Source organism: Scyliorhinus canicula, chromosome 2, assembly GCF_902713615.1.
Source record: "Scyliorhinus canicula chromosome 2, sScyCan1.1, whole genome shotgun sequence".
Taxonomy (NCBI): Eukaryota; Metazoa; Chordata; class Chondrichthyes; order Carcharhiniformes; family Scyliorhinidae; genus Scyliorhinus; species Scyliorhinus canicula.
Window position 1 is genome coordinate 120,250,099 of NC_052147.1, and position 24,263 is coordinate 120,274,361.

General features: G+C 45.8%; 1 protein-coding gene across 2 annotated transcripts in view; it reads right to left on the reverse strand.

Moving 5' to 3' along the window:
• Window positions 1-17,202: 17,202 nt before the first annotated feature.
• Window positions 17,203-24,263, reverse strand: part of spred1 (sprouty related EVH1 domain containing 1) — a 104,932-nt gene continuing 97,871 nt past the window's right edge. For both annotated transcript variants that reach the window (XM_038785850.1, XM_038785843.1), the window contains exons 5-6: window positions 23,324-23,485; window positions 17,203-21,928 (exon numbers count right to left, since the gene is read on the reverse strand). In XM_038785850.1, the coding sequence (XP_038641778.1) occupies window positions 21,269-21,928; window positions 23,324-23,485 (822 nt within the window). In that variant the 3' untranslated portion in view covers window positions 17,203-21,268. The remainder of the gene's footprint in view (window positions 21,929-23,323; window positions 23,486-24,263) is intronic.

Sequence of the window (24,263 nt, forward strand, 5' to 3'; positions counted from 1 at the left end):
CAGGAAAAGGGAGGCGGCCAGGGAGATAGGTAAAGTAAAGAGTAGAGGCGGGAATACTGTCCTGGACCCAGCGGGGATGAACGAGGTGTTTAAGGACTTCTTTAGTAAATTATATGAGTCGGAACCCCCGCTGGGGTGGAGGGGATGAGGCAATTTCTGGATCAGTTGAGGTGGAATTCTATAAGAAGTTTTCAGAGATATTGAGCCCACTGCTGGTGAGGACATTAATGAAGCAAGACAGAAGGGAGTCCTACCCCCAACAATGTCGCAGGCCTAGATTTCATTGATCCTGAAACGCAAGAAGGATCTGGAGCAATGAGGGTCATAAAGACCAATTTCTCTACTGAATGTGGACGACAAACTGCTGGCAATATACTGGCCACAAGGTTAGAGGACTGTGTCCCGGGGGTGATAGGGGAAGGCCAGACAGGATTTGTAAAGTGCAGGCAACTCAAGGCCAATGTTCGATCTTTGGAGGGTCGGAAGAGCCGGGAGTACAGGGGGTGAAAGAGGATGACGGCTTGGCCTTTGCCCCCCTGGCAGCCCGGAGATGGATCTTGTTAAAGTGGAGGGACTCGAAGCCCCCGAGTGTAGAGACCTGGGTCAGTGCCGTGGCTGGGTTTCTGTCTCGAGAAAATAAAGTTTGCCTTAAGAGGGTCAATTTTAGGGTTCACCCGGAGGTGGCAGCCGTTCGTCGACTTTCTCGGGGAAAATTAAAATGTCAGTAGATACAGTATTCCAAGGGGGTGGGGGGAAGAGGGGGAGAGGGCCGGATTGTTGTTTTATGGTTGGGGTGTGTGAAAATTGAGATTGGAGGGTTCTTTAGGTGGTGGCAGCCTTTCCTGGACTTCCTGGCGGAACGGTAGGGAAATAGGCCGGCAGCAGCAACCCGGGGGGGGGGGGGGGGGGGGGGGGGGTTGCTTCGGTGGGAGGGAGAACTGTGTACATGGGTTTGTGAGATGTGGCGGGTGTTATCTCTTTCCCTTTTGTTGTTTGGGTGTTCTTTTGTTTTTTCTTTTGTTTGTAGTTCCTTTTGAAGGTGAGTGGGTGTTGTTCTTGGGTTTTTACCACGGGTGTTTTGTTAATATTGTTGTGATGTTTATATTTTGTAAAAATCTTTTAAAAAATTATTTAAAAAAAAATAAAATTGAGATTGGTGGGGGGGAAATGTTTATTATACAATGTTGATATCATTGTCTCTTATTTTTATAAAAACTTTCAAATACCTTAATAAAAATATTTTAAAAAAAAGACGACATAAAATAAATGTGCAAACAGATTTTTAAAAAAGATTATTAGTTCAGTTTGTAGTTCAGAGTGCAGTTTGCGAAAATGCAGCTTCTCCCACACTCAGATCATGTTACCTCCCCCTTTTTAACATTTTGAGGGGAGTCTGATAGGGCAGCTGTAGAGAGATTTCCAATTGTCAGCGAGTACAAGTGGCCATAAATAATATAGCGCGCAATAAAACCAAAGGAATTCAGGGGAAACATTACTCAGCGGAACTCACTACTATATGGATAAGGCAGCTGTGGTGTTATGCATCATTGTAAATACACACTGGGTTAATGTGGATACACTAGAACTAAATAAACACTTGAGGGAGCTCCAGAGACATCATGACACACAGACATTCAACCAATAGGTCAGTAAGATAGGACACGACCAATGGGCAGTCAAGACACATACATATTATTTGGTATTGTATAATCATCACTGTCATCATGATTTGTATATGTCATCACTTATCTACCTATTTTGTTCAATTTTCTTTTACACTGTACAGAAAATATGCAACACGGAAAAAGGGGGATGTGGTGATATGCATCACTGTAAATACACAAGGGGTTAATGTAGATACACTAGAACTAAATAAACACTAGAGGGAGCACCAGAGACATCATGACACACAGACATTCAACCAATAGGTCAGTAAGATAGGACACGACCAATGGGCAGTCAAGACACATACATATTATTTGGTATTGTATAATCATCACTGTCATCATGATTTGTACATGTCATCACTTATCTACCTATTTTGTTCAATTTTCTTTTACACTGTACAGAAAATATGCAACACGGAAAAAGGGGGGATGTGGTGATATGCATCACTGTAAATACACAAGGGGTTAATGTAGATACACTAGAACTAAATAAACACTAGAGGGAGCACCAGAGACATCATGACACACAGACATTCAACCAATAGGTCAGTAAGATAGGAAACGACCAATGGGCAGTCAAGACACATACAAGACACACCCAGAGGTGACACTACCACAAGGGGGCTACCCATATAAAAGGACAGGGCACACATGCTCTTTCTCTTTCCATAGGCGACATTCAGAGAGACAGGGGCAGATCGGGAAGCATCACACCCACCGCATGGATTGGAGCAGACTGGTTCGTTAGATTGAGTTACTATAGTAAGATCAGCAGGAGAGTCGAACTCAAGTAGGAGATTGTTAACTGTTCAATAAATGTGTTGAACCTATCTCCAAGTCTGAACCTTCCTTTGTCAGAGTATACATCAAGGAAGCAGCTTATGCTACATGAAGAAGCATAAAACAACAGCAGCTACACAAGCAGTACAGAAAACGAAAAATAAAGGAATTGAAGGGTGTACATTTTTTTATTCATTTATGGGATGCGGGCATTACTGGCCGAGCCAGGACATTAGTGAACCAGATGGGTTTTTACAACAATCGGCAATGGTTTCATTGTCATCATTAGACATCAAATTCCAGATTTTAAAAAATTGAATTCAAATTTCTTCATCTGCCATGAACCCAGAGCATTCTCCATGGTCTCTGGATGACTCCAGAGTAATATCTCTAGTGACAATGACATTGTGCCACTGCCTACCCAATAGAATGAATTGAGGGGATTCACGTGAGGCATAAAACATCAGCATAGGCCTTTTGAGGAATTGGCCCTGTTTGTGTGCTGCAAAAGTTGATATAATTCAATGTATTTTTTCTCGCTGCAATGAGATAAATGCCACAAATCAATGATGATTTAAATATTTTGTCTCAACTCATTAGTGCTAAAATATTGACGAATAGAAAAACTATGCATGCCAAGAAAAGACATAAAATAGATTTTAAAAAGAGATTATTAGACGTACAGAGCCAGAATTCATGAAAACGCAGCTTCTCCCACACTCTCATGACGTGACCTCCCCCTTTTTAACATTTTGACATTTTTGCACTCTGCAATATTGTGAGCAGCACTTAGTTGCACAATTCTCCAAATTCCAATGGAAGATGTTGGTCCAGTAACGGTTGGTACTGAAACTAAAATGGCTGCATTTTTGATCTCTCCAAAGAAGTTTTCTATAATTCTTGGGTCATTTCCATCCTTTGATCGTTAAAAAAAATATTTTTTCTCATGCTGTGGAAGGAATCTCAATCAGTTTTAGTTTGTTATCGATTGATTTACCTGCAGCTGTCATTTTTTGTCACTTTTTTCTTTTAAGTAATGAAATATCACAATTATTCATTTACATAATGCTGTGACCTTGGTTAACTATATTCAGTGCAACATTACACTATTGCCCTTAATCTGGTTGCTAATTTGAATACTATACACAATTCTGCTTGCTAACTCAGTGGATGATGTTGATGAAGTTGTGTTTTATAAATTTAGAATACCCAATTCATTTTTTCCAATTAAGGAGCAATATAGTGTGGCCAATCCAACTATCCTGCACATCATTGGGTTGTGGGGGTGAAACAGTGACCCAGAGCCGGGATCTAACCTGGGACCTCGGTGCCATGAGGCAGCAGTGCTAACCACTGTCCCACTGTGCTGCCCTGATGTTGATCAAGTTAACCAGGAATACCATCTCCTGATCAAAGTGAACAATACAGCGATGATGGGGATGGGTGGAAAAGGCCTACAAGATTCTGACTAATGGAGTTCAGCTTGAACAGGTGGATACGTGCCGCTATCTCGGGTCACTCATCACGGAAGATGCAGAGTCTTACAATTAAACTTTGTCTTGAAAGCCGGTGTGTGGCTGGTGATGATGTATGGCTATGGAAGCTGCACCATTGAGAAGGGTGATGAGCTTCAAATAAGAGCGTTTGAAATTGAAGGGCGCAGACGGATATTGTTCATTATGGATGAGCAAGAAAGCAAATGAGTGGGTGCTCGAGAAAGCCGGTGGTAAGAGGAACTCTCTTGAGGCAGTGATATCAAAGAAACTCCCACATTTTGGACACGTGATGTGAACAGGTGGGTTGGAGGGGGGGGGAGAGAAAGAGGTGGAAAATGTTGGAAAATTAGGTAATGCAAGGCAAACATAAGAACAATAGAAATAGAAGCAGGAATTGGGCATTCAGCCCTTCAAGACCTTTCCACCATTCAATGAAAGCATGACTGATCTTCTACTTAGATAGAACAGTACAGCACAGAACAGGCCCTTCGGCCCTCGATGTTGTGCCGAGCAATGATCACCCCACTTAAACCCACGTAACCCGTATCCCAACAATCCCCCCATTAACCTTACACTACGGGCAATTTAGCATGGCCAATCCACCTAACCCGCACATCTTTGGACTGTGGGAGGAAACCGGAGCACCCGGAGGAAACCCACGCACACACAGGGAGGACGTGCAGACTCCACACAGACAGTGACCCAGCCGGGAATCGAACCTGGGACCCTGGAGCTGTGAAGCATTGATGCTAACCACCATGCTACCATGAGGCCCCACTTCAACACCATTTCCCTGCACCATCCCCATATCCCATAAGATGGAGATAAGGATGTCCTGAAGTCTTGAGAAGCGTGACACAAAGGAAATGTCCTCTTTTCTTTCATCAATTATAACATTGAACTCTTATAAATAACTAATTGAAATCATAGAGGAAGTCAGACAATACAGTCGTTCTTTTACCACAGTCTTTGTATTATTCATTTTGTCTCTCCTTCCCTGCTTGGTCTCTCTTTGGTGCTTGTCTCATCTTGGCTTTTCTTTTTGGTTCTATCTTCTTCTACTCTTTCCTTTTTAAAAAATTTGTTTATGGGATGTGGGCGTCGCTGGTTAGACCACCATTTATTGACCATCCCTAATTACCCATGAACCCAAAGAGAAAATGCTGGAAAATCCCAGCAGGTCTGGCAGCAATTGTAGGGAGAGAAAAGAACTAACGTTTCGAGTCCAGATGACCCTTTGTCAAAGCTAAAAGACAGAGAAATTGGGATATATTTATACTGCGGAGTGAGAATGAAAGATGAGTCATAGCCACAGAAACCCAGGGGAAAGAGTGTTAATGGCAGTCCCCAGAGAGAACAAGAGGTGTGAAAGGCCAAACAGCAGAGAAGCTAACATCAGAGGTGGGGTAGAGCTAATCATCTGAAGCTGTGGAATTCGATGTTGAGACCGGAAGGTGGTAGTGTGCCTAGCCGGAAGATGAGATGTTGTTCCTCCAGTTTGCGTTGAGCTTGACTGGAACATTGCAGCAGGCCAAGGACAGACATGTGGGTATGGGAGCAGGGTCTTGTATTATGAAATGAATGAAAATTAAAATCGCTTATTGTCACAAGTAGGCTTCAAATGAAGTTACTGTGAAAAGCCCCTAGTCGCCACATTCCGGCGCCTGTTCGGGGAGGCTGGTACGGGAATTGAACCGTCCTGCTGGCTTGCCTTCGTCTGCTTTCAAAGCCAGTGATTTAGCCCAGTGCCAAACCAGCCCCTATTAAACTTGGCCTATTAAAATGGCAAGCAACGGGAAGGTCAGGGTCCTGAATGCGCACAGACCAAAGGAGCTTGCCATTTTATTCACCTTTCCGTTCCCTTTCTCCCCTTTGCTTCCCCCTTCCCCTCCCCCCACATCTACATCTGTCACAGTTTACCCTCTGATGTTAGTTTCTCTGCTGTTTGGCCTTTCACACCTCTTGTTCTCTTTGGGGACTGCCATTAGTACTCTTTCCCTTTGGTTTCTGTGGCTATTAGGCACCCCGTTTCCCTGAGTTTCTGTGGCTATGACTCATCTTTCATTCTCACTCCACAGCATACATATCTCCCACTTTCTCTGTCTTTTAGCTTTGACAAAGGGTCATCTGGACTCTATTCTCTCCCTACAGATGCTGCCAGACCTGCTGAGATTTTCCAACATTTTCTCTTTGGTTTCAGATTCCAGCATCCGCAGTAATTTGCTTTTATCTTAATTACCCTTAAACTGAGTGACTTGCTAGGCCATTTCAGATGGTGTTAAGATTCAACCACATTGCTATGGATCTGGAGCCACTTGTAGGCCAGGCCAGGTAAGGACAGCAGATTTCCTTCCCCAAAGGGCGTTAGAAAACCAGGTACGTTTTAAAAAAAAAATTACCACAATTGATAATGGTCATTATTAGACTTTTAGGGCGCAATTTAATGGAAATGTTTTGAAATGTGGAAGCGAGCGGGAACTGCAACAAGCTTCCTGATGCTCAGCCCAGCAAGGCCGTCCCAACGAAAAAAAGTTAATTGGTTCACTTTTTAAAATAAATTGAGAGTACCCAATTCATTTCTTCCAATTAAGGGGCAATTTAGCGTGGCCAATCCACCTACCCTGCACAGCTTTGGGGTTGTGGGGGTGAAACCCATGCAAACATGGGGAGAATGTGCAAACTCCACATGGACAGTGACCCAGGGCCTGGATCGAACCTGGGACCTCGGTGCCGTGAGGCAGCATTGCTAAGCATTGCGCCACCATGCTGCCCTTAATTGGTTCACTTAATGAGGCCCCACGGGATTCATGCTGCAAATAATGGTGCGCAGGTTAATGCGCCCTGGACCGGGCTCACCAGCCACTGCTAACAAGGGAGAGCAGAACTCAAACTGCTCCTGCACAGCCAACCCCACTCCATTCGCAGCCATGCTGCCACGGAGACCAGCCCCACGATTTAGCAATGCCAACCTGGAACTAGCGATGCCAACCTGGGACGACGGTTAGATCCAGTTGAAGCCAGGTGGGATAGCCTGTTCCCTTGGGGTGTCCAGGAGGGTCAGCCACAGGACAGCCATTGCCGCCTGGGAGGAAGGGGCAGCGGCCGTCAGCTAGGGGAGTGTGACCAGGATGACCGGCATCCAGTGCCGCAAGGTTCATAATCTCCACTAGTACACGCAAGTGAGTTGGCATCGGACACCCACCCCCTCCCCTCCCCCACTCTTCCCTACTCTCCAAGTCCCCTCCCACAACCCCCAAGCCCCTAGCCCCCATGATGAACGATGCATGCAGCTAACGATGCCCCTTCTGGGTCCCTGCAGGTGAAGTTGGCCCACAACCGGCGGGAGAGGGCCCAGACGTGCAGTGAGGTGTCGGACATCAGAGCCCTATTAGGAACGGGTCTTGGAGTCGCTTGGGTGGCTGCGGACCGAATGGTGACCATCGTGGAGATCAATGAATGGCGCAGAGGTGTGGGTTTCCCGGCCCCCACCCAGATGGCCTACCAACTGTGAGATGTTATTGCCATTGACACTGACCCATTCCTCCCACTGACCACAGGCCCATTCTCCCGCAGGACCTGCAGTCAATGGCGCCGGCCCATTTGGGTGGTGCCCCCCTTTGCCACCCATGAGAACACCTTGGAGGAGCTCTGAGGATACCACCATAATAATCACGGCACAGCTGTCATCCCCACTATCCACCAGTGCAAAGACACACACCTTGGTGGGCAAAAATAGTGGGCAGGCTTCTGGGGTACAATCTGGTGAGCACACTACAGTTTCAGATGCACGTCAGATGGAGGCAGGAATCCCCTGGCGAGACAGCAGTAGGAGGTCTGCTGGATCCCAGGACGTAGCTGGGTCCCAGCCAGATGCTGAGCCTCTGGAGCATGTTTACCTGGAGCTGATGCAGATGCTAGGGCTCGGCCGTGAGATTCAGTGGGGAATGTCAGTGACACTCCATCAGGTTCATCGCCGATTGGAGGAGTCCCAGAGGCTACGGGTACAGGAGATAGCGCCAGCAATGTGTGCCCACCGAGGCTAACATGGCTAATGTGGCGACCACAGCGGAGAGCCTGGAGCATGACGCCAGCAGCATGAGTGAAGGTGTCCAAGGCGTGGCTCAGTCATGACCATTACAGAGCACCTCGACAGCATGTTCCAGTCGCTAGGTGACGTGTCTCAGTTACTGAGGGGCATTGCTGAGGGTGTGGACAACATGTTGCAGACATTAGGGGCAGCACAGTAGCATTGTGGATAGCACAATTGCTTCACAGCTCCAGGGTCCCAGGTTCAATTCCGCCTTGGGTCACTGTCTGTGCGGAGTCTGCACATCCTCCCCGTGTGTGCGTGGGTTTCCTCCATTGCTCCGGTTAGATGTGCAGATGTGCACATCTGAGATGTGCAGGTTAGGTGGATTGGCCATGATAAATTGCACTTAGTGTCCAAAATTGCCTGTAGTTTTGGGTGGGGTTACGGGGATAGGATGGAGGTGTTGACCTTGGGTAGGGTGCTCTTTCCAAGAGCCAGTGCAGACGCGATGGGCCGAATGGCCTCCTTCTGCGCTGTAAATTCTATGAAAATTAGAGACAAACCAGGTGTTTAATTATGGTAGGACATAAGTGGGGTAAAGGGGTCTGGGAGGGGAGGCACGATTGGAGGAGTGAGGCAGTTGGGGACACTTTTGCTCACCATTAAAATCTGTATGACTTTAGGGTGTAATTTAATGGCACTTAAGCGAGAGCACGACAAGACCTTTTAATTGCGGGACGGGCCAGAATTGAGAACCGCGCGGGCGCGAATCATTTGCTATTGAACTGGCCTGTTCCCATTAGCAAAATCAGGATCTTATTGGCAAGACACCAATAATCACCACTTACGCCCAATCTTCATATAATTAACATCTTGGGCGATTATGGGCCTACTCCTCTGGATCCCTCCCTGGCCAGATGGGCGGCCGTGTCCTCAGGGTGTTGGGCGGGGCCCTGTACATGGTCTACAGCCTTGAGTCTCTGTCTACGCTGCTGTCGCCACCTTCTCCGCTGTCTGGCCGGCTGACCTGCCAGCAGCACCAGGAGGGCCACTTCCGTGGGGTCCAAGATATAATAATAATAATAATTTTTAATAATAATAGTCATTATGGTCACAAGTAGGCTTACATTAACATTGCAATGAAGTTACCTAATGAAAAGCCCGTAGTCACCACATTCTGGCAGCTGTTCGGGTACACAGAATTCAGAATGTCCAAATTACCTAACAGCACGTCTTTCAAGACTTGAGAGAGGAAACCGGAGCACCCGGAGGAAACTCATGCAGACACGGGGAGAACGTGCGGACTCCACACAGACAGTGACTCAAGCCAGAAATCAAACCGTGGATCCTGGAGCTGTGATTTAACAGTGCTAACCACTGTGCTACCGTGTTGCACCTGTAATCCATCCCATGTAACATCTGTAAGGAATTAGGAGAGGGTCGGAGTCTGACAACAAGCGGTGTTTTCCACCCCAGGAACTCTCCAGCCACCCGGCCCGAGGTGTTGCCTCCTGCAGTGTTCAATCACATTGTCCAGACAGCACGGGTCTGATTGGAATGCCAGGCAATAATCTCTGCAGGCTACATGGCACGTCTACCCACGGGGATCCACTTGGGATGTATGAGGTGCTCACTTAGCTATGATTGCCAATTCCCAATTAGCAATAGCTTTCAGCCGCACGGCCTCCAGGGTCAGTGAGGCAGGTGGGTAGGGACTGGGTTGACCCCGGAGTGGGACCACATAGTCCAGAGGTCAGCATGGCAGACCCACGGGCGCTGAGGCATCCATCTCTTCCCCCCAACTTCACGGAGCCCAGCCCAGGTCATGGGCAGCAACTCCAGTGCTCCCAGGCTCTTTACCTGTGAGCAAAGATGGTTATTCACCTCCTTGGATCCCTGCAGCAGCCCTTCCACCAGCTTCGCGTTTTTAAAAGGAGTACTAATCGTCTTCCGCATGACCACTTGCTGGGGAGGCTATTAGATCACGGAGGGATCGCTCCCGTTAATTGTATGGAGATTGGGCTTAAGTGGTGATTATTGGTTTCTTGGGCAGCATAGTGGTTAGCAATGCTGCCTCACGGCGCCGAAGTTCCAGGTTCGATCCCGACTCTGGGTCGCTGTCCGTGTGGAGTTTGCACATTCTCCCCGTGTCTGCGTGAGTTTGCCCCCACAACCCAAAGATGTGCAGGATAGTGGATTGGCCACACTAAATTGGCCCTTAATTGGAAAAAATGAATTGGGTACTCTAAATGTATATTTTTAAAAATTATTGGTTTCTTGCCACGCTCAGGCGAGATCCTGATTTTGCCAATGGACAGATCAATCGCAAATGGATCGGCGCCTGGAGCGGTTCTCGATTCTGGTCTCCCGCGATTTAAAGGCCTCGTCGAGCTCTCGTTTAAGCACCAGACGGGCATTAAATTGTGCCCCAAATTCCAGATTTCTATCAAATTCAATTTTCACCATCATTCAATCCTGGGTCCCCAGAGAATTATCCTGGGTCTCTGGATCACCAAGCCACTCCCCCCCCCCCCCCCCCCCCCCCCCGACTGGGAGAGTCACTGGTTTGATTTGCTTTGGTAAGAGGGTAGTTTCAACAGCTGCTGACCTTCATCCCCTAACCCAATTACTCATGCTTCCTTCCTCTCAGCCTCTGTTGAGAGTATTAGTCCTGCATGTTCATCTTCTTTCTATCCTTTCTCTCTCATGTCTGTCCCAATCTCCTTCAACAGTGCAATCAAATCCTCTATCTTGCCCTAGCCCTTCGTCTATGGTCAGAGTTCAATTTTAACCTTTGATTCCCCCAAACTAAAGGATGGATTTCAAGAGGGCTGAAACCACCTTATCCTCATGCATTTCCCATTGCTATTGTCCCAGTTGCCCAATTTTCCCTCAGAAACATTGTTACCTTTATCAATCTAATTTAAAAGAAATGAACCAAATGGAAATGAAAAAATATCCCTGTAGACTGCCTCTCAACCCTAGGCAGCACGGTGGTGCAGTGGTTAGCACTACTGCCTCACGGTACTGAGGATCCGAGTTCAATCCTAGCCCTGGGTCACTGTCTGTGAGGAGTTAGTCCATTCTCCCCGTGTCTGCGTGGGTCTCAACCCCACAACCCAAAGATGTGCAGTGTAGATGGATTGGCCACGCTAAATTGCCCCTAACATTGGAAAAAAAATGAATTAGGTACTCTGAATTTATGAAGAAAATTTTAAAAAATTATAAAAGTTTGCCTCTCAATCCTCCCACTCTAGCCCCAAAATCCTCACCCCACCACCCCAAACAAAGCAATCCGTAAATAAACCTTCAGTACAACTTTTGAAACTTGTCCTTTAGTTTTCACAATTATTTGAAGAAAAGTTACTGGGTAAAGAGAGAAGAGCCAAGGCAAATGTCCCAGTTAAGCTGACTAAACAGTATCAATGCACCCCGGACATCAGACACAATGTGCTTGCTCACACCACATAATCTGAATTCTGAACAACTCTTCACAGTGATAATTGTGTAGAAAATAGTTTGGGAATATTGTTTCTAAGCTACAAATCAAAATGCCTGAGGATTGATAGAAATGGGACCTCAAGGCACTTCCGGTGGCAGCTATGAGGGTATGACTTTTTTGCGCTTTTGAACGCGGAACTGAAAAGCAATAGTGCTCAGGCACAGGACCCATACAGAATTGTATGGACCTCAGACGCCGGAGGGACCGTAAACAGCAGAAGTGGTGGTTGAATAAGGGCACAGTGGAGGCTGTGAGAGGGACCAGCATGGCTGGTGTTCAGAGCAAGGTGCCGACAGCCCAGCGCACAATGGAGCAGCTGCTGCAGACTATACAGGAGGGCTTTCTGGCTCTGAAGTGTGACAACTTGGAGCCGCTACAGAAGTTGATTGACGGAATGGAAAAAAGGCTAGATGATTAGGCTGTGAAGCTCCAGCAGTTGGAGAAGTCAGTGGAGGAGCAGGCTGACTTTCAAACGGTGGCGGATGTGGAGATTCGGAGGTTGAGGGACCAGCAAAAAGTGCTTCTGGAAAGGCTGGAGGACCTGGACAACGGATCTCGTCGGCTGAACGTGAGAATCGTGGGCTTCCCGGAGGGGGCAGAGGGGCCGGTCGCTGCTGCGCTTGTGGAGGGTATGTTTCAGATGTTGCTGGGGAAAGATGTTCCCGCACCCGCCGGTGGTGGACAGGGCACACAGAGTACAGGTGAGGCAGCCGCGACAAGGGGGTCCCCCACGAGTGATGGTGGTACACTTTCACAGGTACCTGGACAAGGAACGGGTGCTGCAATGGGCAAAGAGAGCACAAAGCTGCACTTGGGACAATACCACCCTGCGTGTTTACCAAGATCTGAGCGCTGAGGTGGCCAGGGGGAGGGGAGGCTACAGGAAGGTGAAGGAGATACTGTATAAAAACAAGGTGAAATTCGGGCTGCTTTTTCCGGCGCGCCTGTGGGTTAAGTATGAGGGTCAGCACCATTATTTCGAGGAACCTGAAGAGGCGATGGACTTCATTAAGAAGCAAGGGCTGGCCCTGAGCTGAGGGAGTTTGACTCATGTTAGAACTTTTAAGTATATGTGATGTCTCTCCCGTTTTGAAAATTGCCTGTACGTTTGGGTCTGTTTTTGTCGTTTCTTTGCGTGCTTTTTGCGTGGTTTACCTGAATGTTTCCTTTTTGGGCTCTTTGATTAGTTGGAGCTTGGCTGGAGGGAAAATAATATAGAAAGCAGTTAAAAGGGTTGTGTTAAGAGGGATGCTTCAGGGAAACTTTGTGCAATCTTTTCTATGTCTGTATGGGAAGGACTGAGAACGCCTGTCAGTTCTTATCTCTTCCTCTTTTTTTTGTCTTGTTTAACTTGAATTGTGCTATTGTGGGGGCTGTTTATGACTTGCATAGAGTGTTTACTTAAGTAAGGCTGATCTGGAGAAGTGGTATGAATGGGTCGGGGAGGGGTGACTGGGAACAATGGGTGGGAGACGTGCTGGCGCAGAGGCTGGGAGCCCCAGGCTAGCTGAGTGGGGCTAGTCAACGGAAGCCAAGGTGGGGAGTGTGCATATAGTTGGATTAGAGCAGGAGTTAGGTGATAGGATGGTGTTGCTAGTGGGTGGGGGTGGGGGTAGTCGTTCTGCTGACCGGGATGGAAACTGGGTATGGCAACAGAGAGGAGGTAATGGGTGGAGCCGGTCAGGAGGCGGGCCAGATGAAGCGCGACACATGGCTGGGGGGCTGGCCAAGGAAAGGGGATGGCTGATCGGCAAAGGGGGGGGGGGGGTGGCGAAGTGCCCCCCAACCAGGCTGATCACCTGGAATGTTAGAGGATTAAACGGGCAAGTGAAGAGGGCGCGAGTGTTTGCGCATCTGCGGGTTCTGAAGGCGGACATAGTCATGCTGTAGGAGACGCACCTGAAAGTGGCAGACCAGGTTAGGTTAAGGAAGGGCTGGATCAGTCAGGTCTTTCATTCGGGGCTTGATTCTAAGATGAGGGGGGTTGCGATCCTGATTAATAAAAAGGGTACAATTTGAGGCGGAGGGCACAGTTAATATGGATGGCAGGTTCGTTATGGTGAGGGGTAAGCTCGAAGGGGTGAGAGTAGTCCTGGTCAGTGCGTATGTCCCTAATTGGGACAATGCGGATTTTATTAGGAGGATGCTAGGGAAGATCCCCGACTTGGACTCGCGTAAGCTGATCATGGGCGGAGACTTTAATACAGTCCTGGACCGGTCATGTTCAAGAACGGGCAGGTTGCCGGCGATGGCAAAGGAACTGAGAGGGTTCATGGAGCAAATGGGGGGGAGCAGATCAATGGAGATTTAGCCGGCCGACGGCGAGGGAGTTCTCGTACTACACCCACGTCCACAAGGTGTATTCCCGAATTGACTACTTTGTGGTGAGTAGGGACCTGCTGGCCAGAATGGTGGGGGCAGAATATTCGGCAATTGCCATATCGGACCATGCTCCGCACTGGGAAGACCTGCAGTTTTGTAAGGACAGCTTTCAGTGCCCACTATGGAGGCTGGAAGTTGGATTACTCGCGGACAAGGCAGTGTGCGAGAGGCTGAGGAAATGCATGCAGAATTACCTGCAGGTGAACAATACTGAAGAAGTCTCGGCAGCGGTGCTCTGGGAGGCACTGAAGGCAGTGGCGAGAGGGGAGCTGATTTCAATCCGGGCATACAGAGGCAGAACGGATAGGGCAGAGACGGACCGACTGATTAAGGAAATTCTATGGATGGACAGGAGTTACGCGGAATCCCCGAGGCCAGAGTTACTCAGGAAACAACAGAGGCTGCAGGCCGAGTTTGGGGTGCTGACTACAGGCAAGGCTGTACAGCAGCTTCGAAAGGTAAAAGGCGCGATTTATGAGCATGGGGAGAAGGCCAGTAGAATGCTTGCGCAACAACTAAGGAAGAGGGAAGCAGGTAGGGAAATAGGGAGGGTAGTGGATGGGGAGGGTAATCTAGTGGGTGACACGGCAGGGCTGAACAAAGTCTTTAGGGACTTTTATAGGAAGCTGTACACTTTGGAACCACCCGGGGGACAAGGGGGAGGGGGATGAGGCGATTCCTGGACAGACTGACCTTCCCAAGAGTGGGGAGGGGGTTGGTGGATGGACTCGGGGCCCTGGTCAAGATCGAAGAGGTATTGGGGGGCCTGAAGGTCATGCAGTTGGGCAAAGCCCCGGGATATCCGATGGAGTTTTACAAAAAATTTGCCAGGATAGTGGGGCCGGTGCTGGTCAGGGTCTTTAACGAGGCAAGAGACAGAGGGAGCGGATGGAGGCTGCTTCGTGCAGGGGCACTAGCTTAGCAGCCCTGGTCACGGCACCTCTGCCGCTTCTGCTGGCACGGTACTCCACCAGCCCGATAGTGGTGGCGGCTCGTCGGATCTGGGGCCAGTGGAGGAGGCATGTAGGGGAGATAAGAGTCTGGACCCCAATCTGCGGCAACCACCCATTTGCCCCGGGGAACATGGATGGGGGGTATCGACTGTAGAGGAGGGCGGGGATTGTGAGGATGGGGGATCTGTTCCTGGAAGGGAGCTTTCCGAGCATGAGGGCGCTGGAGAAGATTGGGCTGGTGAGAGGGAACGACTTTAGATACTTACAGGTGCGGGATTTTGTACGCAGACTGGTGCCGTCCTTCCCACGTCTCCCGCTGAAGGGGAGGCAGGACAGGGTAGTTTCTAGGGGAGAGGTGGGAGAGGGTAGAGTTTCAGACGTCTACAAGGAACTAATAGGAGCTGAGGATACGCAGTCTGGGCAGAAGCCCTGAGCAGAGTGAACACGACCGCAACATGCGCCAGGCTCAGCCTGATCCAGGCTCAGCCTGATCCACATGATGGGGGCCCGGATCAGCAGATTCTTCAGGCTGGAGGACAAGTGTGCTAGATGCGCCGGAGGGCCGGCTAACCATGTACACGTGTTCTGGTTGTGCCCTAAACTCAGGGGGTATTGGCAGGGATTCGCAGGTGTCATGTCCCGGGTATTGAAAACTGGGGTGGTAATGAGCCCAGAGGTGGCAATCTTTGGGGTTTTGGAGGACCCGGGAGTCCAGGAAGAGAGAGAGGCCAACGTTCTGGCCTTTGCTTCCCTGGTAGCCCGGCGACGAATATTGTTAGCATGGAGGGACTCAAAGCTCCCCCGAGGGCTGAGGTATGGCTATCGGACATGGCAAGCTTTCTTGGCCTGGAGAAAGTCACGTTCGCCTTGAGAGGTTCGCTATTAGGGTTCGCCTGAAGGTGGCAGCCATTTATTGACTTCTTCGCAGAGGAGTAAGTGTCAACGCGGGGGGTGGGGGGTAGGGGCTTGTGGAGCTGGGGCTGGATTCTCCCCTACCCGGCGGGGTGGGGGGCCCCGGCAGGATGGAGTGGCGTGAACCACTCCGGCGTCGGGCCGCCCCAGAGGTGCTGATTTCTCTGCACCTTTAGGGGCTAAGGCCTCACCTTGAGGGGCTAGGCGCGCGCCGGAGTGGTTCCCGTCCTGCCGGCTGGCGTGGAAGGCCTTTGGCACCACGCCAACCGGGGCCGAAGTGACTTCGCCTGCCGGCGGATGTCCGCGCATGTGCGGGAGCGTCAACGGCTGCTGACGTCATCCCCACACATGCGCAGGGGGGGTCACTTCCGCGTCGGTTATCGCGCAGTCTATGGCCACGCGGAAGGAAAAGAGTGCCCCCACGGCACAAGCCTGCCCGCGGATCGGTGGGCCCTGATCACGGGCCAGGCCACTGTAGGGGCACTCCCAGTGGCCAGGTCGCCCTGCGCCTCCCCCAGGATCCCGGAGCCCGCCCGCGCCGTAAGTAAGGGAGGTGGTTGATTCACGCCGGCGGGACTGGCATTACAGCAGCGGGACTTCGGCCCATCGCGGGCCGGAGAATCGCCGGGGTGGGGGTGGGGGCACCGACCGGCGCGATTCCCGCCCCCGCCGAATCTCCAGTGCCGGAGACTTCGGAAGACGGCTGGGGCGGGATTCACGCCGGCCCCCGGCGATTCTCTGACCTGGCGGGGGGTCGGAGAATTCAGCCCCTGGTCACACCACCACAGATAATTCAGTCTGTGGGAAAAACAATTGAGGGGTGTCTGTTGCACTGGCCATGGGATCTTACAGAACTCCCGAGTGTGATGGGCTCAGACCATGACACCTGTCGAGGGAGCATTCCAGTTTGGCCTGGCTCAATAGGAATCATTTTACTTTCAGTTTCTAACAACTTACATTTAGTTAGTGGTCATGGGACCTAAGAAGCCAAAGTTGTCCCATTATTAATAACTAATTTTGTAAAGGAGTCCTTTAACAGCTCTCAGTCCCATCAACAACATACCCAATACTTGGGACACTTGAAAAGTGAACTTCATCAATTTTACTTGCAAAAATGAGGGCAGCATGGTGGCCAGGGACCCGGGTTCAATTCCGACCATGGGTGACTGTGTGGAATTTTCATGTTCTACCAGTGTTTACGTAGGTTTCCTCCGGGTGCTCCTATTTCCTCCCACAGTGCCAAAGATTTGCAGGTTAGGTAGGTAGATTGGCCTTGATCAATAGCCCCTTAGTGTCCAAAGGTTAGTTGGGGTTACGGGGATAGGGCAATTATTATTTTAACTCCACCTGATCTTAAATTACAAAGCTGTGGTTGAATATCCTTCTTTAAAACATGTCAAACTTACTTTGTACATGGTTTCAAATGCTTGCTGTTTGATAGCTAGCACTGGCGTCAAAGAATATTACAACAGACAGCATATAAAGAAATTAAAACTTATTGTTTTATTATGATAGTTATTTGATATGTCAAATTACAAGTGTATGATGTAACAAAATCAGTTACAAACTTATATATGCATATTTACATTATATATATTCAAGAAATTAAGAAGCTACACCCTCATACAGTTAAGAAATTACACCTATGGCAGGAGTTATTAAAGTAAATTGTACATCACATGCTTGGTATCTCTTTAACGCAAAGATAAAAATACCTAAAAACAAAATGTAACAAATACAATAAAAGTTAGATTTAAATGGAGTTTTTAAAATGAACAAGCGAGGCACTTTTTGGAAGTGGGCTAGGCATCAAGCAAGTGGCACTAAGCAAACAATACGCAGTATTTAGAAAAAATTAAAATAAAAACCTCTAGGTACTAAGCATTCTGTAGCTTAATGTTTTCTATTGATAATATCCCAAATTCTAAAAAGCAAAACCTTAAACAAAAAGTAATTGGACGTAGAACAAAAATAACATGACAGTTCTTGGTGCATCAATGCACCATCAATATTCAGCAGGGTCAATTCTTTTAAAATTAGAGTTATTAGCATGCCTTTTAGGCTGTTTAAATCCATAAAGCAGACATTGCATATACATTACAGTACATGGCTAGGAGATGTACCATACCAATTACTTGTGCCTCATTCTAAGGTCAAAGTGTACCTATAACAAAAAACAAAAGACTTTGCTACAGCCAGCAAGTTCTCCTCTTGGGGGTAGTCACATGTTCTTACATTCCCATACAAGCACCGTCAGATCCTCCCCCATCCAAAGAATATTTTTTTTAAAAAGCAGAATTACTTGATGTTTAATAGTCGACTGGCAAGGAAAAATCTATTTCCAAGTTATGTTGGAAATTGTTTCCACTACAATGGCAACTTTTCTTTTTAAACATTAAGGATCTTCCAAGAATAGTTACAAGCTCTGATCTTATCTTCATGTGAGGAAGGGTGCAAAAGGGGAAATTTTGATTGAACTTGAAATCCAAACACAATCAGAAACAATGTAATTGGTGTGCATGAAAATATCCACCAGATTTGCACAGTAGCTCATTTTCAAAAACACTCACTCAATCACAAGTGGAGAGGACATTAATCTAAAAGTGAAAGGGTCAGCAACTGAGAGGTTTAAGGCTTATTTTGGTGATTAATATCTGTAAACTTCTAGCTCGGAATATACGGCTTGCAAAAGAAAATCTGGCTTCAATTCACTATTCAATTTGCAATCAATTATTATGACTATAAGCATTATGGGAAAGGGAAAAGGCTTTAGCCAGATCTAGGTACTTCATACTATCCACTAACTGTGATAAGGCAGGCACGCGAGCTGACTTACACCACATGCTCTTAACCAGACCCCAAAAAGGCAGGGAGGAAGATCTTTAGGAATTCCCGCAAAGAATGAGTCTGGACCAGGATGTTCAAGTGAAAAGCCACATTTGGATGAACTGTAGAAGCCCGTTGAATCGTTTGAAATATTAGGATTTGAGATGTCCCACTTAGAAGATTATGTACTGGATTATAGCAGCATCCGAGAGTAACCTTGTCCTCCAAACAGCGTGCAACTGAACCTTCAGAGTCAGAGTCATAGCTGGTGCTGTGACTTAAAAAGATTCTTCAACTTTAGTTATGTCTGTCAAACGTGGACATCAATAACAGTAGGTGGCAAGTCAGCACAATCAGACATTTTCCTTCGGAGAGCTTTCAGTTGTTACAAAAAGTTCAAGTAAATTAAGAGTTTAAAAAAAAAATGGAACTGTGGAAAACAGTTTGCCAAAATGTGGTCAATGAAAACTTGCAAGATATACAGGGAATCGCGATGTGCAATTACCGGGAGCGCAATTAAAATCTTAATTTGGGTTCCCCAATGTACAGAACGATAAAGAAATTAAAGTTCATAAGCATGTGGATGAAATCTTATAATGAAAAATCACACACAACTGTTAAAATACTCAAAAGGCAAAAGGAAGGAATTGCCCCCATCACCAAACAATTTTCCTAGTGAAGCCATTCTGCTACAAAGTACAAAACTAGAAACAAGCTCTTTTTAAAAATTAAGTCTCATATCTTTAGCCTCTACTTTTCAATGTGAAATAATACTCAAAGTTGGCTTATGTACAGAATGCTGTCAGTTCATTTAATCTACTCACAGCTGATAAATATCAATGCATTCTAATGTGGAGTATCTTACAAATGGGGTTAATTATTTACAGATCTAAAAATTAGAACCTGGGCAAGCAACTTTGCCAAAGCCCTAAATTTTAAATGTAGTTTTTGTGAATAAATATTTGATAAAATTTAAAAAGCATTGAATCTTAGGATGAAGATGGTCCTGGCAACAACCACAACTGCTCAATTCCCCTCTCCATAGTCATAGGCATGCGCACATGGCACAAAGATGTGCACGGTAAATGCATAAAAATCAAGTGTGTCCTTGTGCACTAACAAATTTATTTAAATATTTAGGTTTATTCCACATATTGTTGGACTAGTTATAATATAGAGCTCTGCACAAAATGACGACTGACCTCCAATTAATTATAAATGTTAAAAAGATACGAGATCGATATAGTCTAAGAATTTATTCTATTTAGACTCCAATTTTGACTTCATTATGATATTTTGGGTATCAGTGCTCCAGGTCTGAAATATTCACCCATTGATAACTCCCCCAGCCGAAAGGTAAATTTAAAATCGAATATTTATCTCATTTATGCAGACCTATGACTGGAGATACACATTTAAGTATGAATCATGTCTATTTACATACCCACTCCAGAGTAAAGTGTAGGTATGCCTACATGCATAAGTATAAAGGAAAATGTAACACCTAATGGCTTTTTAACCAACTAAATGCATTCACTTAATAATCCTAGAATAACACATTCAGCTAGCATAGCTTAGTATCTTGCATAAAATATTCTAGAGTTGGTTTAACTTACAAATTAAACCTGGATTTTTCCAAAATTGCACCTACACTGTTTCCATTAGGTCACGAAACAAATTTAGGCCAAAAATTCATGAACTGACTATACTCCAAACATTAGAGTTTTAATAATACATCATACTCAGTTATTTCAATGCAAGAAGCCATTTGATATTCTTGAACCACTAACAGAAAACTTGCTGGTTGAGCAAAAATATTAGAAGTGTTTATAAAGATATCTAAAAATCAAAATATGCCACTAACTTGCAATTTGGTTCTCACACAACACACATATAAAGAAAAGAAAATAGGATGTGCTTAATCACCACAATGAAAATTAGTCACCAGCTTTCAAGGCTTCAGAGAGAAATGTGAAAATAAATATTGTTCAAACGGAAGTAAAATTGTATGTGAATAGTAAGCATGCATATCACAAGACATTAAAAATTAAAGATCTAACTATGGGTTCATTATATATCACAATCTTTTGTTTCCTGATATAGAAGAACTGAAAGGATAAATGGTTTTATTGAGAAAGTACAAGCCATCTCAACTTTAGTTATATAGAGTTTGACACTTCATATGTATTAAATATTTCTAATTATTCATAGGCAGTAAATTCATCTGCACTGCCAGTTAAGTGATTCTGTAAATGCACACAGTAAGTAAATACTTATTAGAACCAAAGCCTAAACAAGTTGAAATCTTTCCGAACGAAAATCAAACAGTTACCTAGTGCTTTTAGTCTATACTTCAGTCTCATCTGTAAAAGCTTCATGTGAGATACCAGACCCATTAGTCAACTCAATGTACAAAACTGCAAAATGAATCCCTTCTGCATAATCATATACAGTATTTGTCCAACAGCCAAAAAGCAAAGAAATCTTTGCTTCACAAAACCTTCTTAAGTTAGGCTACGCCATGCAAAGTGTTAGACATGGTGGCCTTGTGAAGTGCCGCGATCATTTAAAGCACGTCACTCCTCCTCAAGCCTTGGAAATTTGCACAGCTCTGCAATTGGTGCTGGCTTTTAATACCAGTAGGCAAAACCATTGAGGCCCAGGGTTGCTGCTGCCTGGAGAGGAACTATTAAGCACAGCTTGGCTCCCGACTGGTCACATCATCCAGCTGCTTTGTGCTTCCCTCCACAACATCCGCATATCTCACCACCGTGGTGACATGCTCTTAGAGGAAGATAGCAGCACATACATGGTGCAATGACAGACAAGGCTATAAGTGCCAGCCATCGCAAACAGAACTTGTCATCACTAGTGTCACAAGAGCATGGATCAGAGAAATCTCCCTCAGAGTCCGACATACAGTGGTAGAGCATACTCTCAGCGCACAGCATGCAGCTCACTTGATAAATGCATCTCTTGATGGGGTCTGGAGCATCCTGACACTGTCCTCTCTGATTTTCCTCATGATTAAATATGTCTCGACAATATATACAACGAGACCGTTCTCCATCCTCTTTCCTCCGCCTGGATTTTTTTGATTTTAGTGAAGGGGATGGCTGTGCTTTGAATACAATAGAACCTTTTGAATCTTTAATGTGTTCAGTTTCAATCCCTTCCACAGAAGGATATACATAATCGTGTTTTTTAGATTCAGGTTTGAAACACACATACGAGTCTATTTCAGTTTCCAATTCATTTTTTTGCACAATGGGATGTCTGTAGTCTTCATAGCCCCTGATCAATATATCCTTTCGAGGGTTTATCCTCACCACCTCATCTTCATCCTGAAAACTGACATGCCTTGTTGATTTCAGCATGATCTGCAAGAGATTTAAAATGTTCTTATTAGAGGAAATTAAAACCATGTAGCTGAATGACACAACTTTAAGCTAGAAAAAAAACAAATTTTAATGGAAACCATTCTTAGAACATCTTATCCATCTTATTATGGAACATATTATAATTTTACAGCTGCTTTTTGTAAACGCAGTATCTCAGTTACTAGTTGAGGCACATTACTTGGAGGAGGGTAAAGAAATACGACCACAGATTGCCCCCACCCATCCTTCTACAACCTCCACAATGATTGCAAAGTCATTTTCAAGATTCAGAGATGCAAATAAAGTTTGAGAACATTTATTGTTTTTACTATAATACACTACAGAATCATAGGCTGGGATTTGCCAGCCCCATTAGGGCAGGACCCGCCTTGGGAGATTCGGCACCTCGGCCAAAGGTCCATTGACTTTCAGTGGGCCCAATGATCCCGGCGGCAAGTGGCACCGGAAAGTCCCATCATAGAATGGCTGCAGCCACAGGGGCAATTTCTTGGGTTTCTGCTGGCTCTCCACATGAGCAACTCGAACTAGTTCCACTTCCCCACCGTTTCTCTGTAGCCCTGCAAATATTCTCTCTCCAGATAATTATCCAATTCCCTTTCGAAAGTCATGACTAAATCTGCCTCCACCGCACTCTCAGGCTGTGCATTCCACATCCTAACCACTCACTGAGTAAAACAATTTCCCTTCATGTTGCTGATGCCAGTCATCTTGAATCTGTGTCCTCAGTTCTCGACACTCCTGCCCACAGGAAGCTTTTCTCCATCGACTAGTTGCAGACTCCCTTGTGATTTCTGAACACCTAAATCAAACCTCTCGCTCATGTTTCTCTTCCCTAAGGAGAATAGGCCCAGTTTCACCAATCTATCCTTACAACCGAAATCCCTCATCATTGGATTGGACTTGTTTATTGTCACGTGTACCGAGGTACAGTGCAAAGTATTTTTCTGTGAGCAGCTCAAACAGATTATTAAGTACATGAAAATAAAAGAAAAGAAAAAGAAAATACATAATAGGGCAACACAAGGTACACAGTGTAAACACATAGACACCGGCATCAAGTGAAGCATACATGAGTGTAGTATTAACTAGTAGGAAACTTATAAACAACACTTTATAAAGATCCACCTCAGAGCACAAGTCACCAAGAATTTTATTTGTGCCGTGTTTTTTTAATGCACAGATTTTGTGACCACATGGACTAGTTCTTCAGAAAATAAGTGCATCATTCTGAATTAACGGCCAGACTATGCTTGAAATATCCAGAATTTAATTATGGAAAACAAAATATATTTAAAAAAATACATTGCCCATTTTCATTTCCATAAGATGGTTTCATGTATTGTAATTCACATTACTCCAAAAGTGAAAAGTTACCTGATTCTGCTGAACTGGAAAGTACAATCTTTGAGAACTGAATTCATCAAATGGAGGGGTTCGAACATAGCAGCTTCTGTAAGGATCATTGGTCACGACTGTGTCATGGAGTGAACTGCGCTCTTTCCTTATCAAAGAATTAGTATCATTTTCTTGTGCAGGCTGAAAAAAAACCCAAAAATAAAATATCCTTCATTATTTTGAAAGACAATCAGAATCTTGCAACCATCACGGTACATTTTCATACTGACCACCAGAGGTCATCCTATCATTAACTGGAAAACGTGTACTGTGATCCCCATGTCAGATTTCCTGCAGGGTATTATTGACCCTGAACTGTTGGAATTCACTGTCTTTACCCATTTGAAACTTTGGCATGAGGGGCATGCGCAGAAATCCTGAAGTCGCATCCGTCACTCAGGTAGTGCTTCGCCTTGCGCCCCAGAACCAGTCAGAACAGGGAGAATTTCAATTTTCCCCACTTCCAGTAGAAACCCTGTATAAAGTTACAACTTGTTCAGTCAGGTGTAGCTGGGTTTTTAACCAGTGATGTCATTAATAAAACTTGATGAATAACAGAACCAAATCTGAAAAAGTAATTTTATATTCGAGGAGTTCTGTTGAAACAATTTGACATCATGGAATTTGTGCTTCAGCACCAAGCCGTGGTATAACCATTCTTCATGTTCTACTATTTCCAACCTAAATGGATGTTCAAAAATCTTTAATAAATTTGAAGGTGGGCAGAGGATGTGTTGAAAGAATCAATGATCATCACAGCTCTCATTGTGTCTTTTTGGACTATTTTAATTCCGAGTACACTAGAGATTCAAACTCGTTCCCAGAAGACATGATTTATGCGCTGCATTGTTTGCAGTTTATTTTCTCTCTGATTTAATTACTCTAAATTTCTACAGCTGACGAGAGACAACTTACACTG